General features: G+C 37.3%; 1 protein-coding gene across 4 annotated transcripts in view; it reads right to left on the bottom strand.

The window, feature by feature from the left end:
- NBN (nibrin) overlaps positions 1-18,605 on the bottom strand; it is a 55,298-nt gene that overhangs the window by 19,720 nt on the left and 16,973 nt on the right. For all 4 annotated transcript variants that reach the window (XR_012065400.1, XM_072951710.1, XM_072951712.1 and 1 more), the window contains 4 exons: positions 11,932-12,049; positions 11,124-11,317; positions 5,554-5,651; positions 305-434 (listed from right to left, as the gene is read on the bottom strand). Coding sequence is in view for 3 of the 4 variants with exons in the window: in XM_072951710.1 (XP_072807811.1) it covers positions 305-434; positions 5,554-5,651; positions 11,124-11,317; positions 11,932-12,049 (540 nt within the window). In the remaining variant the exon portion in view is untranslated. The remainder of the gene's footprint in view (positions 1-304; positions 435-5,553; positions 5,652-11,123; positions 11,318-11,931; positions 12,050-18,605) is intronic.

The following is an 18,605-nucleotide window of genomic DNA, read 5'->3' as shown; positions in this document are numbered from 1 at the left end:
TTCTGCAAACTAACTTTTACTGGAGCACAGCCACACTCACATTCACTACATGTTGTCTGTGGCTGCTTTCATGCCACAGCGGCAGAGCTGAGTAGCTAATGACAGAGATCATGCCCCACAAAGCCAAAACTATTTATTCTCTAGTCCTTTATGGGAAGTTTGCTGATCCCTGTCCCAAAATATTATTTTCCCCAGCATCCCACTTTATCTTCCAAAAGATGACCTGATAAAGGCACTGAGTTTACTCTTGAATGTCCTGTTAATTTACTGATAGAATGATAGTCTGTCAACAATAAAGCTTTACCATGTATCTGCTTGTTCTGATTCTGTGTCAGCTACGTATGCTGTCGTGCTCACCGCGACACCTGGCGTTAGGTTTCCACTGCCTGAGAAGCCTTGGGAAGGACTTGGCCCTGGAGTTGTCGTCTTCAGTCCTGTAAATCAGACAAGAGCAAGAAAGAATCACAACTGCTAGACACAAGATGGACATCTGGTCACTTCAGCATCGTTAAGGCTGTGCCACGTTGAGGGAATGAAGTAGGTAACACAGCACACGTTGTCTCCAGTCAGTGGAGCCAACAAATACTTAATGAAACAGCCTGAAAGCAGACTGCTGGCATCTCGATAGGCTTATTCGAACCAAATTATTTTAAAGCTACATCATTTCCTTTGTGTTGAAGTACTACCAACTTAAATAAAAATACAATCAACTTAAATTTTAATTCAAATTATGCTGTAAGTCAGGAGACCAAAAAATTACATTTTTTCCCCACAGAAAGTATATCTAGTCTACTATTCTACACAATTCAAAATCAATGTGAATTTAATTTTCAGAAGGAATACGCTACTTGAAAAGACAAAGTTTTAAACTTAAATTTTTCGACTACTCCAGAAAACCATACTGAGGATTTCATCATTTTATTTACCAGAACAGCAACTTCATCCAAGTGCCACTCTTCTGGCACACTTTTCCTAACCCTCCCACACTGAATCAGGTGCCCTCATTCTGGATCCCATCCCACCCTTGACATCATTCCCTTAACTTCTAATACACTCTACTTAACTCTGTGACACTAGCTGTGTGGCCTGCGTTACTCAGTCCATCTATGTCTTAGTGTCCTCATCTATGAAATGAGGATGCATATAACACTTTCCTCACATGTTGTTTTAAGGGCAAAATGAACTGGCATATGGACAGCACTAAGAAGTGCTTATAACAAAGTAAGCACTATGCAAGCGTTAGCCGTTATTTGTCACCACATTGTACTCGTTTACTTTCCCTTATTAGACTTAGAGCCTTCTTGAGAACACAGTCTTACTCATTTCTACATCTCCAGTCTCTGAGCAATGTTTGGTATACAGTGGACATAAACAAGTTTACAAAATTAAACTGGGAACTAAATTTTTTTTTGAAAGTTGACATTTACTAGTATCAAAGCTAAATATCACTGTTAGGTCCTCATGACATAGGATGTGTTTAATAAATGTTTATTACTGATTCCAATTCAGGTGTTTAAATTACTTCTGCCACTCTCCTTATCTGACCACCTTAAAAGCTCCAGAGGCATTTCCTTAAACACACATATCTGTAAAATTCATTTTAGCTTGCAGTTTAGTTTGCAAAAATAATAATTACAAATGCTTATATAATCACTAAAAGAATATAGCACAGAGAAATAGATACAAGATCTTGTGGTAGCTCACAGCGAAAAGAAAATGTGACAATGAATATATGTATGTTCATGTATAACTGAAAAATTGTGCTCTACACTGGAATTTGACACAACATTGTAAACTATTAACTCAATAAAAAATGTTTAAAAAATCACTAAAAGAAGTATTTATAAATTGAATCTAATAACCCCAAATAACTAATGTTTGTCAACAATAAGATTATTTACAATGTCCTCTCTTGCTCAAACACCATGAGGGTAGGGATTTGCTCTATTCTGTCCACATCTTTATTCCAAGTGTTTAAAATAATTATAGGCATGTAACAAATGTTCAATAAATACTTGCTGAAAGGTAAATGAATGGATATAAATGAAGAGGAGGAAACAGAGGAGGAGGAAAAGGGAGGGAAGGAGACACCCATTTACTTTGTTCCCTAAAACTAGCCGTGTTCTAAAACTGCGTGTCAGTCAGATGTCCATGACTTGGAACCCACACAGACCTAGCTATCAATACGCACAAGAAGTAATACTACTAATTACAATGCAGAGTCTTAGCAATTCCTTATGACCTTGTTTCTATACGGAATGATACAATAGAGAAGGTGCTGGTCTAGCAGTCACAAAACCCCAATTTGAGGACTGGCTTGGTCATGAATTGTCTATGGAAACTTAGCCTTTCTCAGCCTTGAGATCTCTTACCTTTTAAAAGGAAGACCGATAAGATGACCTCTAGGGATCTTCTGGCCATAAGTGCATTTCCAATAGTTGATGGTAAAATCCTGCTGTACCCTAGCAAAGATAATCTTGTGTACCAATAACTTGGTTCAATTAAGTAAATGTTCACACCAAGCTACAAACAAGGACTGTGCTTGGTGATGTTAGAGAATCCAAAATCAATATGACGTTGCAATCAATCTATGTGCTAAAGAGCCATGGAAACAGCTGGTTATATTTCAAAGTAAGGAACTCTAATGGGAATGCAAAAAAAAAAAAGTTACTGGGATATAGAGAACAATAACTAATCTGGCTTGGAGAAGTTACGGGAGAGGAAACAACTTAGAAAAACTTCATGAAGTGGGTGAGTATTTGTGAAATGAGTCAGACTGGCATTCTAGTTATAGGGACCATGATGTGAAAACTATAAAAACTGTAACTAATACGGCACATGTATGCTGAGGGGAGGTGTACAAAAAAAAAAAAGATAATGATGGGAGGAGATAGGCTGTGGCTAAACTGTTGAAGGCTCGAAAGTCTAGACAAAAGGCTTAGGGATTTATTCTATAGATAATGAGAACTAGTAAGTTTTTAAGAAAACAGAAGGTGATTCTAGTGGCAAAGTGAAAACTTAACTGTAGAGATGAATATGGAGGCAGGACCATTATTGGGGGCAATTATAACAGCCCTCAGGAAAGAAAGATGTGGAATGTTCAAGTAGGGCAGTGCCTGTGAGAAAGGCTGGTAGCAGACCTCTTGAGCAGAAGCTGCAGAGGCAGACTTTCAGGTCTTTTAAGAATAACGAATGACTGAAGTTTGCAGTCCAAGTGCCTCCTCCATTTTTATAAAAGAAGGCTCCTCTCTAGTTCAGTCCTTCCCCAGCTTCTTAGAGTTTGTATCAGAAGCATGAACTCAAAATCAAGCAAAACACACCAATAAAACCTGATGCTCTGATGCCAGAATATCCTGAATTACAGAGAATGTGAATTTGCATTTAAAAAATGTTTCTGAAACACGTATCTAATTGAGAACCAGTTTTCTAAAAGAGAAACAAAGGACAGTTGTCCCAAACAAGGGCTGGCACAAGGGGAGCTACTCACATAGACCTAATGATTTTTTGTTTTTATATACATTTTTCTCGTGTTGTCAAAATCTGAAAATTTACAGATAGGGTTGTGTTTTTTTCTGTAACAGAACAGAAATCCCACTGTCAACAAAACAGTACATACAGCACATGCTATTTCTATAAGGTTGTACAGGTTTCTAACAGATTCTCCAAGAATATGGCTCTCTCTTCGTATCCATATCAAAGTGGTTCTAAGAGATGCTGAAGAGTTGGTCTTTAATTTTAACTCTGAGGATAAATTCTGACAATGTTAGTCATGAATTCTGAGGGAATAGTCATCAGATCACAATTCTACCAAAGTAAGTTATTTGGACATAACAGAAACTTCACAAGCACTTAAAACTGCATCTGAAGGTTACCTATGCACAGGCAGAAATATATTTAGTGTTCTCAGTGGGAAAGGGTAGAGATCTCAGGTGAATAAACATTCTTACCCAGATCATAAAATCCGAACACTAGCCCGTCTATCCTTTTACATCTGCTCCCAGTTACCCACTGTACCATCATTTCTTAAAATTTACACATTAAAATACATGCTATCTGCACTACAGTATAATAATATCACAATTGCTTTGACTTAGTCAGTATGAATCAAACTATTTGCTATGTGACCTCTGGTTAATTTCTTAACCTCTGTGTACATCAGTTCCCTCACCTAGAAAATGTAAGTGATGTCATCTATCAGCCCATCTATTGAAAGGACTGTTTTGGAATAAATTTTAATGACACATGTAAAGCACTTACTTCAGTCTCTGTAAACTCAAGACATGGTAGTTATTACTACTGATCATCATATTACTAATGACCTATACACCTAATCAATTCCTGGTCACTAGGTTCTAATGGCTCACTCCTTCCAAAATCTAGCTTAAGGCATTCCTAACCTGTCTAAACCAGGGTTGCAGAGTACAGCTACTCAGGAGGTACACTGTCCAACTCTACAGGTGCCATTCAGTGGGCCACAACGTAAATGACACATGAGGATGCAACTAGGCAGTGCCATCCCGACTTGTCTTTTAGCCTGAGGTCAGTAACTGCTGACAAGTAACTATGAAAATAACCCAGGAGGCAAACAAATGTATACAGGAATACAAATGGATGTTCTGACAGCTAGGCAAAGAGAAAAGTTACTAGGGAGATTAAATGTAAAAATATCTAAAGTGAAGAAGCAAGAAGGAAAGATAAATAAACCACCTTCTTGGTGGCTTAAATCAAGACAAATAGGGGAACGCATTTCAAATAATTAAGAGGTAACAGTTGCTCTGAGGACACTGGCTTTTGTGACGGTCAGCACCGAGATGACTGTAATGCACAGTATTCATCTCAGTAAATGGCATCACCTTCCGACCAGTTACTCAAAAAACTAGTTGTTTCCAAACCCTCTAAAGGCAAGATCTCCTGGGTCTAGTTCCAAAATTTGGCCTAAATCTGCTCGTTTTTCTGCATCTCCACTACTACCGCGGCGTCGGCTCTCTCTCACCTGGACCCCATCGTAGCTTTCTACTTATACCCCCATTTCCACTTAGGACCCCTGGAATCCACTCTCCACACAGATACCACTGTGATCTGCTCCTTCTACCTGGAATCCTGCTACCCAGATCCTCCCACGGCTGCCTTTTCTCAGCATTCAGGACACGAGCCTCAAATGTTCCATCCTCAGTGAGACCTTTCCTGACCACCAATCCAAAACAGCCCAGTCCCGGTCACTACCACCTTGTTTTAGCTTCCTCTCTGCATCTAGCCTTAACAGAACGTAACAAATATGTTTATTTGCTTATTACCTGTCTGAATCCTGACCTTTAGAGTATGACACTCACAGCAACAGGTATCTTATCCATTTTATTCACCACCGTATCTTCAGCACTTACAACAGTGCCTAGTGCATGGCAGCCAGAAATATTTATCAAATGAATAAATGAATGGATAAATGCATGCTTAAAAGACAGTAAAAGTGGTCACCCATGGCAAATATAATACTGATAGCATCAATTTACAAAAAATAAAGTTACTAAAGAATCAACAAAATAATGTTTTAGTTACCTGTACTGGGCTGGCCCTGAGGATCACAGTAATTCTCTGTACTCATGAAAATAACTGCCAATCCAATTTCCGCTTCAGGAATAGGTCTAAGACCCTGCCTGTTAGAATAAAATAGCTTAAGTATGATAATATGTTAAAACTTACAACTTTTATTAAGACGATGTCAAGCTGAATCTATCTTTTTTCCCTCAAAGTGCTATAACAATTTTATCATACAGAGGGAACGGCAAATACACAAGGTACTAGACTACTCACTGGACAATGTTGTATTAGGCAAGTTCACCACCTTTTAGTAATTTAGCTATTTCATCTGTAAAATAAAGGTCTAGAGTAAAGGATACAGATTCTTCCAGTTCTAAACACTGTAATTTTCAGAAGAAAATAATAGTACTCAGATGAAGCAACAAAATAGATTTTTTAAGCAAATCTATGATTATCAGAATTCTAAGATAAACCTTAAAGAGAGAAAGAAGAGGGGAGAAAGAAGGGAGAAAAGTACAAAGAACTATATATAAGCTTTACCTATAAATGTGTTATAATGTTATGTTTAGTAAATCAAATCATTTCCCCAAATTTACATGTATTAATGAATCATATTAAAGGAATCTTATGGTGAACCTATCTTCTGTTAGTCTGTAATGTAAATAATGACTGACTTTATACAACAAAGATAATTTAATACAACTTAATAATGATGCTCATAGAAACTAAGTGAATTTTAAGAATAAAACTTTTAATATTTATTATAAAGATGTTTAAGTAGTTGTAATAGCTTAAGAGGTCTTTTTCAAATGCTTAAGGTGGTTTTTTGTAAGATTTTTAAAAAGATGACTCTAAAATGTACATGGAAAAACAAAAAGCCAACAATAGCCAGGATGCTTCTGAAGAAAAAAGGAGAAGGAAAACGTATGTCCTACTAGATGTGAGGACTTAAGTTATAGTAATGAAGACAATGTGGTAAATGTAGTATTGGTACAAGAACAGACATTCTGATCAATGGAATAGAATAAAACCCAAAACATTCCCATGCATGTAAGGTCCCTTGGTATAAAACAGAATCAATTCCAGATAAATTAAAAACAAATTTCAAAAATAAAATATCAAAATACTAGTAAAAATTAATAAAACTCATAGGTGAATTTTTTTTTATCTATGAGTAGAAAAAGATTTCTTAAACAAAATACAAAAAGCACTGACTGAAAGATTGTTAATTTTTAGTATATTAAAATTAAGGACTTTCATTCATCAACATAGTAAAGATAATTTACAAAGTGGTTAACAGATTCTATAATACATAAAAGTGAAAAAAAGGATTAATATCAAGAATACATAAATGACTGGATAAAGAAGCTGTCATGTATTTATACAATGGAATACCACTCAGCCATAAAAAATAGTAAAATAATTCAATCTGCAGCAACATGGGTGAACCTAGAGATCGTCATTCTAAGTGAAGCGAGCCAGAAAGAGAAAGAAAAATACCATATGATATCAATCATATGTGGAATCTAAAAAAAAAAAAGGAAAAAGAGGACACTAATAAACTCATCTATAAAACAGAAACAGACTCGCAGACATAGTAAACAATCTTATAATTACTGGGGGAAAGGGAGTGGAAAGGGATAAATTAAGGAGTTTTGAGATTTGCAAATGTTAGCCACTATATATAAAAATGGATTTAAAAAAACAAGTTTCTTCTGTACAGCACAGGGATCTATATTCAGTATCTAATAATAACTTTTCATTAAAAATAATACAAAAACAAATATATGTATATATATGCATGACTGGGACATTGTGCTGCACATCAGAAACTGACACACTGTAACTGACTATACTTCAATTTAAAAATGTTCTAATTAAAAAGAAGAATACATAAAGAACTCCTAAAAATACAAAAAAAAAGCACACAAATATGCAATTACCATACAATTCAGGAACTGTACTCTTGGGCATTTATTTCAGAGAAATCAAAACTTATGCTCACATAGAAATTTGTACATAAATATTCACAGCAGCTTTATTTGTAACAAACACTGGAAAAATGCAGATGTCCTTCAGTGGGTGAATGAACAAATCTCAGTGTACCCATGCCATTGCACACTTAAAGATATTCTAAGTGGCTGTAGTAGTTTAAAAGGTATTTTTCAAATGCTTATTAACATTTGTTGTTTTGTATGTATTAGGTTAACTTAGAGTTCAACTCTATGCGCGATTATAATATAGCACTAAAATAAAAGATTTTAAGAAGTATTATAATCAAGTGATCACAAGTACCTACTTATAATTCAGGCAATTCAAAATCAGTTCTTTATTATCCTATTCACATTTCTCAAGCTATAAATATACCATGAAAATCAGTTACAAAGATTGGCTATATAAAATAGAATAAAAACATTTAAAATGCATATTTAATAATATTATACAGACATTACAACATCTTGAATGGGGAAACACTGGAAGCACTTGTTTTAAAGCCAAAAGTGAGATAAATATGGCTATTCTCACTGCTCTACCCAACCGCTTTGGATGTCCCAGTTGGTACATAACCAGGAAAGAAAGAGAGACAGAGAGAAAGCAGTATCAAAGGCATGAGGATTAAAAAGGAGAGAAATATTTACAGACAATACAAACAAAGACAACAGGTAAGTTATTAGAAGTAAAAGAGGAGTCGAGTAAGGTGATGGGATATAAGATTAATATCTAAATGTCAAGTGAATTTCTATACCTCAGCAGTAAACTAGAAAATGTAATTAAAGAGACAATATCCATGTCATGGATAGCCATACCATGGAGCACTACTCAACAATAAAAAAAGGTTAATACACAAAACCTGGATAAATCTCCAAGTAATAACGGTGAGTGAAAAAAAAATTCTAAAAGGTTATATGCTATATAATTTCATTTACATATCATTTTTTAAATAAAACTTTAGAAACAGAGAACAAATTAGAGGTTGCCAAAGTTTGGGGACAGGAAGGTGAGTTATAACATAACAACATAAGGGGTCCCTGTGGTGATGGAACTGCTCTGTATCTTAGCTATGGTGACGAATACACGAACTGACACATGCAAAAAAACTGCTCTGTATCTTAGCTATGGTGACGAATACACGAACCGACACATGCAAAAAAACTACACAGAACTAAATACACACACATAAAACTGGGGAAAACCTGTATTAAAAAAAATACAATTATCCCAATAGAAAACTGGGCAAGGCAAGAGACATGAACAGGTATTTCACAAATCCAATAAGCATTTGAAGAAATGTTTAACCATCACTGGTGATCAGGGAGAAACAAATCAAAATCACGAGATATGACAAATGAGAAGTGAAATAAAGTCTGAAAACACCCAGTGTTGACTGTGATGTGCATCTAACTTGATCTCTTACATACTGAGGTTCAGAGTACAAACTGGAAAAGTTTGATACTGTTAAGCATTTATATAACCTACGATCCAGCAGTTCTAACCCTAGGAATGTGGTAATATACCCCCCCAAAAATCCTGCACAGCCACCAACAGGAAACAGACAAACATGATCTGAGTAGCAGTTTACAATAGCAAAAATTTATTTAAAATAACTAATCAAATAGTGAACAAATAAACAAATGAATTATTTCTGGTTCAGCGATGATAGTATATCATGACCCAAAGATTATGATTCATCTACTTTTGTGCAAAGCTGTGAAGCAGGAGAGACGAAGAGAAGGCAAATAAGAGGATGGAGAGAAAATAATTAACTTAGTAACAGGGAAGAGTTCTCAAACCTGAGCTAAGATACTACGAGAATATCTCAACAAGGACAAAAATCAGGGTTACATTGTTCCTCTAGACTTCCAGTCTTCTTCAGACATGACTAATTTTCATCACTGACATCCTACACCCACTTCTGACACCTAATCAATACAGCCACGGCCTTAGCTGAGCCCAGTGTTGGGCTGTCGTCTGAAATTCGGCCAGTAGCTGGCTTTACTGGCCACTTGCTTGGTATTACTGCACCTCCAATGGCTATCAGTGGCTTGGACTAAACTGACAGGTGTCATTTCAAGTCACAGTCTTTCTCCAACTATAAAACTATCCTCTATCAAAAACCAAATCAAAACAGGTGCCAAAGACTCCTTAACAAAATGTCACCTCATGGTCAAGGGCCCAGCCTCTGAGCAGCCTTGCACTCCAGCTACCTTCTCACCTCAGGGTCCTGTACGTGAAAGGCAGCAAGATGTAATGGTGAGGAGGGTGGACTTAGGAACCAGATTGCCTGGGTTTACATCCTGGCTCCTATGTTCACTCCCCATGTTCTACTCAAACCCCACTTTGCCCCATCTGCACAGTGGGGACCATGACAGTAAAAATACACAGGGCTGTGTAAGAATTAAACGTCTTCATATACGTAAAACTCTTGGAAAGAGGATCTGCTGCATAGTATCATTAAGCACAGGTATTATTGCTATTGCTCTGAATGGTTCTTTTAAAGCCTGGTCATACATAAAATATTGCCCGAAAGGGGCCTCTCCACGTAGAATAAACTTCTCCCCTTTGCTCTGTTATTCTGCTTTTGTTTTATACATATTTGTAATGGTTTGTTTTACTTGTCTTTATCTTTCTCTCTAGACAGTAAACTCCAGTGGTGGCCAAGGACCATGGCTTTCTTGTTTCCCATTATATTCTCAGTGCATAAAACATAACAGAATCAAAGTAAATTTGAGTTTGTTATAGTAAGACGGTATTTTTGTTACACGGCTATTTTCTTTTCCACAGCACTTAATACATCTCCATTAAGCAAAATATTCATGGAACAGATGGCTGAAATTTTACTTTTTATTTCAGCAAACTCATAAAAGGAAAAAAAAGCAATCTCCATGGTCAGAAGGACTCCGGAGATGGGAAAAATGAATAGGGAGCTAGCTATGGACTTTTCAGGTATATAAATACCCTAAGCCCTAACTAGTTTCCGCTAGGTCAAAAGACTGTCAAGCCTGATTTTTTTTAATAATACATTTTGCTTCAACAATGCTAAGATTCTTAACACCAATAAAGGAAAAAAAATCATTGATTTAACTCCTTTAACTGCTCCCCATCCCCACTAAACACAATTCTAGGATATTTGACACTTTTTCCCTGCTTTCCCATAATAGCCTACATATAAGAGGGATAAAAATTTTTATACATCTCTTCAATGAAGGGTAGAAATCATCAAGGGAGAAATACATTTCAGCTCTACGCTGTTTCAGAAAAAATTTCACATTTGAATTTTAACTTTCTCAACTGCCATGTATTCTACAGAAAAAGAAATACTTTTTTAAGAGAAGTAAATTCTGTTCATTCTATTAAAGTAACGAAAAAGAGGCAGAAAATAAATACTCAGAAAAAACTGTCATGGGTAAATACATTCTATTTCTAACATACTAAGTCACAACAAATTTTCAAGTAGCATACGCAACAAAGTCACTATAAAAATTCTTGCATATACATTTACGTTGTTATGTGGAGTACAACAAAGGTTACAGATAAAATCACCTACTTGCTTGTTTGTTTTTTTTAACTAATAAAGAATCATTCCTTACCTCTGGAGTCTATCCATAATTGAATGAATCCATTTTTTCTGAGAGTTAGGAATGAAGGTCTGTGAGTCTGTCATTCCTACATCAACAACACAAGTTCCAGGAGCTGAGAAGAAGCTATCGTCTTCTTCATTTTCTTCTGTTATCAACCTAGTGTCTCCTCCTCCAAATATAACTGCGGCGCTTAATTTTTTATGCTAATAATGGAAAGAAAAAAGGAATTAAATAGCCACAATTAATTTCTTAAATACATTCGTAACATTGTAAGAATTTGATTTGGGAAGTAAAATAAAAGTAGAATTTGAAGTAGAAGTCATTATACTTCTTGAGAGGATAATCTGAGCTTCCACTTTGAGATGAATCCCTATTTGACCAGGGACCACTGCAGCCGTGGAATCCTTAACATCATCTGCAGTCCCTCACCACACAGCGCTGTGACCGGGGGCATGCCTGCAAGACCTTTCCACCTACAACATAAACTCCTGGAAACCCCATGTCAGTACACAGAAGACATGCAACAGCTGTTTACTAACCGAACACGTTTGGACTTCAACCAAGTTTTCTGTCTCCTCCCGGGTACATATTTACATAAACTTAATTAACAGGCCAATTAACAGCTGTTAAAAAATATAGTCACATAATGAACACTGGGCAGGTTCTCGTGCCTACCAGTTTTTTATTCCACTTTACGTTTCTACACAAAGTCTCAGAATTACCATTACTGATAACTGCATTAACAACTACTGATAACTGTCATAATCTATCCTACTTTATAATGTTTTCTTTAGGAAAATTTAGCTTGTAACATTACCTGTTTGGCATTTAGGAAGACAAATGTTTTCCCTTTGAAGATCTGTTTTCTTTCCGGTCGTCCTGACAGATCAATATTTTTACTTCCAATAGTCGGTTCATCAATAGGTGGATAAAAACTACAAAAAAAAAAAATAAAGTACATTCTAATTATATACTACTCTGTATGTATACCATTAAATTTGTAAGTGGAACGGCAATCTAGACACTAGAAAAGCTTAATATCCATAATACCATTATATTATTTAAAAAAAAGTAAGAGTCTTAACTGGGACAAAAAGATTGAAAGCATCTAAATTCTTTTTTTAGAAATCCATGGTGACAGGTGACACACAGAAAAGCGGAACTGTTCGTTATTTTCTAAAAATATATAATGCAACGAGATACAATTAAATATACATGAATCAAACAAGTTCCGTGAACCACCAAAGGTTGAGAGAAACATCGTCCATTAAAGATCAAATTCCATTAGCATCTTGTGTTTGCTTGGGAACCAATATTAGCAATGTTCATACTCGAATTCTATCAACTACTACTGTAAGTGTTTTCTAACAAATCTCTCTGGAAAAGTTCAGGGAATTTTAAAAGCTACATTTTGTCAGTTTAAATAAAACTTCCAAAGTGAGATTTAAAAACACAAGCTTTTATGAAGTATGAGGTATCACGGTATCTGCAGCTAGTTCTCAAACAGCTCAAGAATAAAACGATAAAACTAAAAATTCTACATACAGAGATAAAGCAAATGTGACAAATGTTAACAACTGGTGAACAGCTAAAGGGTATATGAGTACAATTTATTGTACTATTCTTGGAACTTTTCAAAGAGGTTTGACACTTGGCAAAATAAAAATTTAAGGAAAAAATAAAAAATACAAACATAAAATTTTAGCTCATTAATGTAATGCTGTAAGTGCAGCTTAATCACCCATGAGGATTAGGGGAAAGAGGGAAATAGAGAAGTAAAATCAACAGACAATTCTTAAACCTCTCATTAGACCATAGTTGCAACTTTCTACATAATCGTATCTTTTGTTACAGCTATTATTCATAACTGACTGGCTTTTATCTCTCTACCTCTTGGTGAAAACTGCTAACATTCATGGATAGAAAGGCTCAATATTTTCAAGATGTCAGTTCTTCCCGACTTGATCTATAGATTAAATGCAGTCCCAATTACTCCATACAAGTTGTTTTGTGGATATTAACAAACGGATTCTCAAGTTTATATGGAGGGGCAAAAGGCCCAGAATAGACAACAAAATATTGAGGGAGAAGAACAAAGTTGGAGTACTGACACTGCCTGAATTCAAGACTTAATGTAAAGCTGCAATAATCAAGAGAGTGTGGTACTGGTGAAAAGAAAAAAAAAAAAGATCAATAGAAGACAACAGAGCACCTTAAAAATAGACTCACACAGAGTGTCAAAGGATTCTCACAAAGGAGCAAAGGCAGTACAAGGGAGCTTAGAGAGTCCTGTCAACCAATGGTGGTGGAATTGGACATCCACATGTAAAAAGACATGAATCTAGAATCAGACTTATATTCTTCACAAAAATTAACTCTAAATGGATCACAGACCTAAATGCAAACTCTAAACCTTAAAGATAACATAGGAGAAACTCTAGATGACCTTGGGTATGGAGACGACTTTTTAGATATAACACCAAACATGTGATCTATGGAAGAAATAAATGGTAAGCTGGACCTCACACTGTAAAAGATACTGTCAAGAGCATGAGAAGACAAACCACAGACTGGGATAAAGTATTTGCAAAAGACACATCTGATAAAGGACTGTTATCAAAAATATACAAAGAGCTCTTAAAATTCAATAAGAAAATAAACAACCTGATTTAAAAACTGGGCCAAAGACTTTAATAGATACCTCACCAGAGAAATACAGAAAGAGAAAATTAGCATAGGAAAAGATGCTCAGCATCATGTATCAGGGAAATGCGAATTAAAACAAAGAGGTACCACTACACAACTATTAGAATGGTGAAAATCTAGAACACTGACGCCACCAAATGCTGGTGAGGATGTGGAGCAACAGGTACTCTCACTCACTGCTGGTGGTGGAATGCAAAATGGTACAGTCACTTTGGAGGACAGTTTGACACTTTCCCACAAACTAAACACGTTCTTAGCATTCGATCCAGCAATCATGCTTCTTGTTATTTACCTAGAGGAGCTAAACTTATGCCCTAACTTGGAAGCAATCACGATGTCCTTCAGTAGGTGAATGGATAAATAAACTGTGGTACATTCAAACAGTGGAATTTATTCAGTGCTGCTAAAAAAGAAATGAACCATCAATCCATGACAAGACGTAGAGGAAACTTAAATGCACGTGAGTCAGTGAAGAAGGCCCAACTGGAAAGGGTACACATTGTATGGGCCCTACTATTTCAGTCTGGAAAAGGTAGAATGATGGAGACAGGAAAAGATCAGTGGTTGCTAGGAGCTGGGTAAGTTGGAAGGATGAACAGGCAGGGTACAGAGGGTCTTATGGCAGTGAAAACACTATACAATACTATAATGATGGATATACGCCATTATACATTTGTTCAAACCCACAGAATGTACAATACTAAGATTAAACCCTAACTATGCACTTTGGGTGACTATGATGTGTCAATGCAGACTGTAACAGATGTGTCACTCTGGTGAGAGACATCAAAAACAGGATAAGCCATGCATATGTGGGAGCAGGGCTTACAGAGAAAAACTACTTTCCTCTCAATTTTGCTGTGAACCTAAAATGGCTTTAAAAAATAGTCTTAAAAAAAGATTTTTTAAAATTACTAAATCATCATGGTGATGATAGGATAATGTAGGATGGGGGGAATTCACAATGTGGACAACCAGTCACTAGAGTTAACTATCCACAGAGAGCAGTATCTGATATGACAACAATGTTTTGGTTGTTAAGAGTCACCATCCAGTACTTTACCATTAATTTCCTTAAATTCCCTCTGTCTCTCCATATTTCTCCTTGGCTGTGGGTTCTCGTCGCTGCGAGTGGTGTGTTCTGTCAGGGTCACCACTTGTGGGTTTTGTTCTTTGTGGGTTTTGTCCAGCAAAAGTCCCACCATGGAAGAACGAAATTACTCAAGACTTTATCAAGTCAAGAGAGTGAGAGGGAGCCGGAGACCAGCTCTCCAAGCTCCTCCAAAGCTCCCGTGTTTACTGAGAACAGTCAGACAAAGCAGAAGGAAGATACGTCATAGGAATGAGTTAAGGGGCATGGTGTACGTGCAGGGATGCAGATCAGTAGTTCTAGTTTGTGAAAAACGTAAACATTATAATCTTCATTTATACTTAGTGAGGAAATTACAATATTGATAGTACAAAGGGCTATTTCAAACCTCAAACAATCATGAGCAAGGTTACAGTGTTCCAAACAACTGATAACGAAAACCAGACCACCACGGAGTCTCCAATGATCAGAAACTGTCTAAGCATGGGAAGCAGCCCGGCTGTTGCCAGCTAAGGGCCGAGTCAGTCTTCCGTGAGGGTCAGCCGCCTACCCTACCCGCCTGCGCCTGGTAAGCGAAGCACGTCCTGCCGGTTAGGGCGAGGGTCGAGGCATGGTTTTCCATAAGCACAAGCAGCCCTGACCTATGACCCTGAACTAAGCAAAGCAAGCAAAGCACGTCTCTGCTTTTTTACGGCAAGAAGACAGATTGTAGCAGGTTCCTGCTAGCAAAGCAGCTTTAAAGCAACTAAACTTATGTAGTGATCAGGGTGGTATTTTGGTCTGTTAATCAAAACTTGCGCTCTTACATGAATCTTACAGAGTGACATTTAGCACTTATTCAATTAACAGAGTGGCATTAAAGTTTAATTCAAGTTTGTGCTCCCACACTTGGCAACATACATATTTCATAAAGTGAGCTGAGTCATGACTAAACAGTTATATTAATCTAATTTATATTAATTAAAAAACTTTTATAATTGACTGAACCACAAATACATGTGTTTTAACCTGCTACAACGGATGCTCTACTAAAGCAGTGATTCCTAGAATCGACAATCTCAAAATGAGTGAGTTATTTGCAGATAAGACAGATTCAGTCAGCACGATGGATGCAATGCACTAGTTATTATGGTTTTCTAAATAACTGACTTTAAAATTCTATTTATTCTACTTCTAAAGCGATACAGAGAATAGTGGAAACTGTTATAACTATTAAAGTTAAATGTACAGTAAGAAAGTATGTAGCTCTAGAAAATTAGAAGACATTCTAATTTATAAATAGAATAAAATTTTAATATCTATCAAATGCCTTACATCCCCTTTAACAAAATTCTCTCTATTCTATCGTACATTTCTTTCAGTGTAAAAGGTCTCACATATATACAAATGGTTGTTTATGAATCAGTCTACACAGTAAGGTAACAATACCAAATGACAGAGCCAATCTCAGACAAAAATGGTATGTAAATATATAATACATACATGAGAGGATATGAGGTTCTTACTACTTTCCAATGAATAAAACATTTTAAAATTACCTACAGCTTTATTATTCACATTTTCACTCTTTGTTTTGCCACAGATAATAGTTTACTGTATCCAGAGAACAGTTAACTCTAGTTTAGTTCAATGAAGAGTGAACATTTGTTACACCTTGAGTCAGGTTCCTAAAGATGTATGTCCTTAGCTCTCCTTAACAGCATTAGCCAGAGCTCTAACTTTTATTTGCATGATTATTTCATGTTTGCTTCTTCCACTAAATTCCAAGCTGGCAGAAACTGTAATACATTATGGCTGATCATGACATCCATAGGTCTATCTCACCTGGTTCACGGTAGGCATTCAATAAATATTTGGTAATAACAAATTGATAATATAAAATAGAAATTAAAATTTCACCTAATAAATTAAAAATAGGGGGAAGTGGCCAAGAGGGCGGAGTAGAAGGACGTGCTTATTATTAGCTCACCCTCTCCCACGAATACACCGAGAGACAACCACAGACCCACCCATTTACTCAGAACACCTGCTGAACTCTGACAGAACATCACCTTCTTCAAAAGACAAAATTTATCACAAATCTGGTAGGAGAAAAAAAAATAAGAAAAAGGAAATTAGTGCAGGACCAGTCCTGCAGGGAGGGAGCAACAAAGGAGGAATAGCGCTCTTAGGCTGGGTCTCCACCTCTCCAACAAAGAGGTCAGTGGGGACGGAGTTCCGTGGAGGCGCAGATCTGTGCACAGCAGCCCTGCGCAGACAGAACTAAGTGAAATGGGCACAAAAGGTCCCTGGGATCCCCAGCCCTAGAAGGCGAGCCGGCAGGGGGCGGGGGGGCCAGGACAGGCTGCCCTAGCCAGGTGGAGGACTGGGGCCGCTGCCCAGAGGCAGACTCGGGGGCTGCAGTGTGCTGTGCACCACTGCTAGGAGTACATACGGAAAAGAACAGCGTGGGTCCCCCATTAAAAAAATACAAGCAACACTGCTGGTGTGCGCTGGGAGGAGGGGCATCAGAGCCTTTGTCACCTCAGACCCAGGGCCCCACTGCTGGTGCATTCTCGGGAGAAGAGAGGTGGGGCTCAGCCACAGCCACCATATTTGCTAGTGCTCAGCTGCCAGGCAGAGGTGAGGATGAAAACTGAATCCGTTACCAGGGCCTCTGCAAACTCATAGGCAAAACTGAGATTTGTCTACAGACTCAGGCAGACGGGACCTTTCTGCTCCACGGGTGCCTCTGTGGACCCACGCCTCTAAGACAAATGACCAAAACCCAGAGTTCAGGCACACAGCAGGGGCAAGGGCTGGTGCGGCCGTTCTCTGCGAACCTGCCTACCTTGTGCAGAGGTGGTGCGGGGAGCAGCATGGACAGAGGGGTGGGATCCACAGACCTCTAGAACAATAGAGTGGAGTTCACGCAGCAGGGCGAGTGCAGGACCAGTGGTTGGTGCTGGGAAAGGAGCTGATCTAATAGTGCACCAGGATCCAGGTGTGCAACCCAGAAATTGGCATAACTACATTGGTAGCCCTGAGGCCAGAGAACCTGAGGGACACCAGAACAGCACAATGACATCCCTGCAGCTAAAGTGGGAACAAGGGCAGAGTCAACAAAGAGTACTTAAAGCTTTCCAAACCCGCCTAGCATGCACAGCAGCTCAGAAATGGGTCTGGAAGCCTCCACTGCAACAAAAGAGGAACAGACCCAGCCCCTGTCAGGGCTGTGACAACCACAGAAGAAAAAGAGGCCCCACTCAACAGCCAGGACAGGCTCTGGTCACCACAACACCGGCCACACCCCAAGTCAAAGGCGTAACAGCCAACACACACGGAAGGGCCTGGCAACAATCCATACTAAGAACAGACCTCGCAACTAAACTATCAGGAGAGCACAGGCTAAAAAGGAGCACTATCTTTTTTTTAATTTTTAAAATTTTTATATATTTTTTATATTATTTTACTTGTTTTTAAAAATCTTTTAACATTTTCTTTTTAAATGTTTTAAAATTTTCCTTAATTTTCTTTTGTTTTTATTTAAAAGTTTCTTTTTCTTCTTTAAAAATTTGTTTTTAATTTTTTAAAAAATTGTGTTTGTTTTGTTTGCTGCTGTTGTTCTATTTTGTTCTAGGTTTTTTTTTTTTAAGTTTTATTTCCATATTCTCTTCAAAAAAAAAAAATCCCCTCAAGACCGCAGTAAATAACTG

Source organism: Vicugna pacos, chromosome 29, assembly GCF_048564905.1.
Source record: "Vicugna pacos chromosome 29, VicPac4, whole genome shotgun sequence".
NCBI classification, from domain to species: Eukaryota; Metazoa; Chordata; class Mammalia; order Artiodactyla; family Camelidae; genus Vicugna; species Vicugna pacos.
The sequence above is the reverse complement of the archived record's forward strand: the minus strand, read 5'-3'. Positions and strand labels throughout refer to the sequence as shown.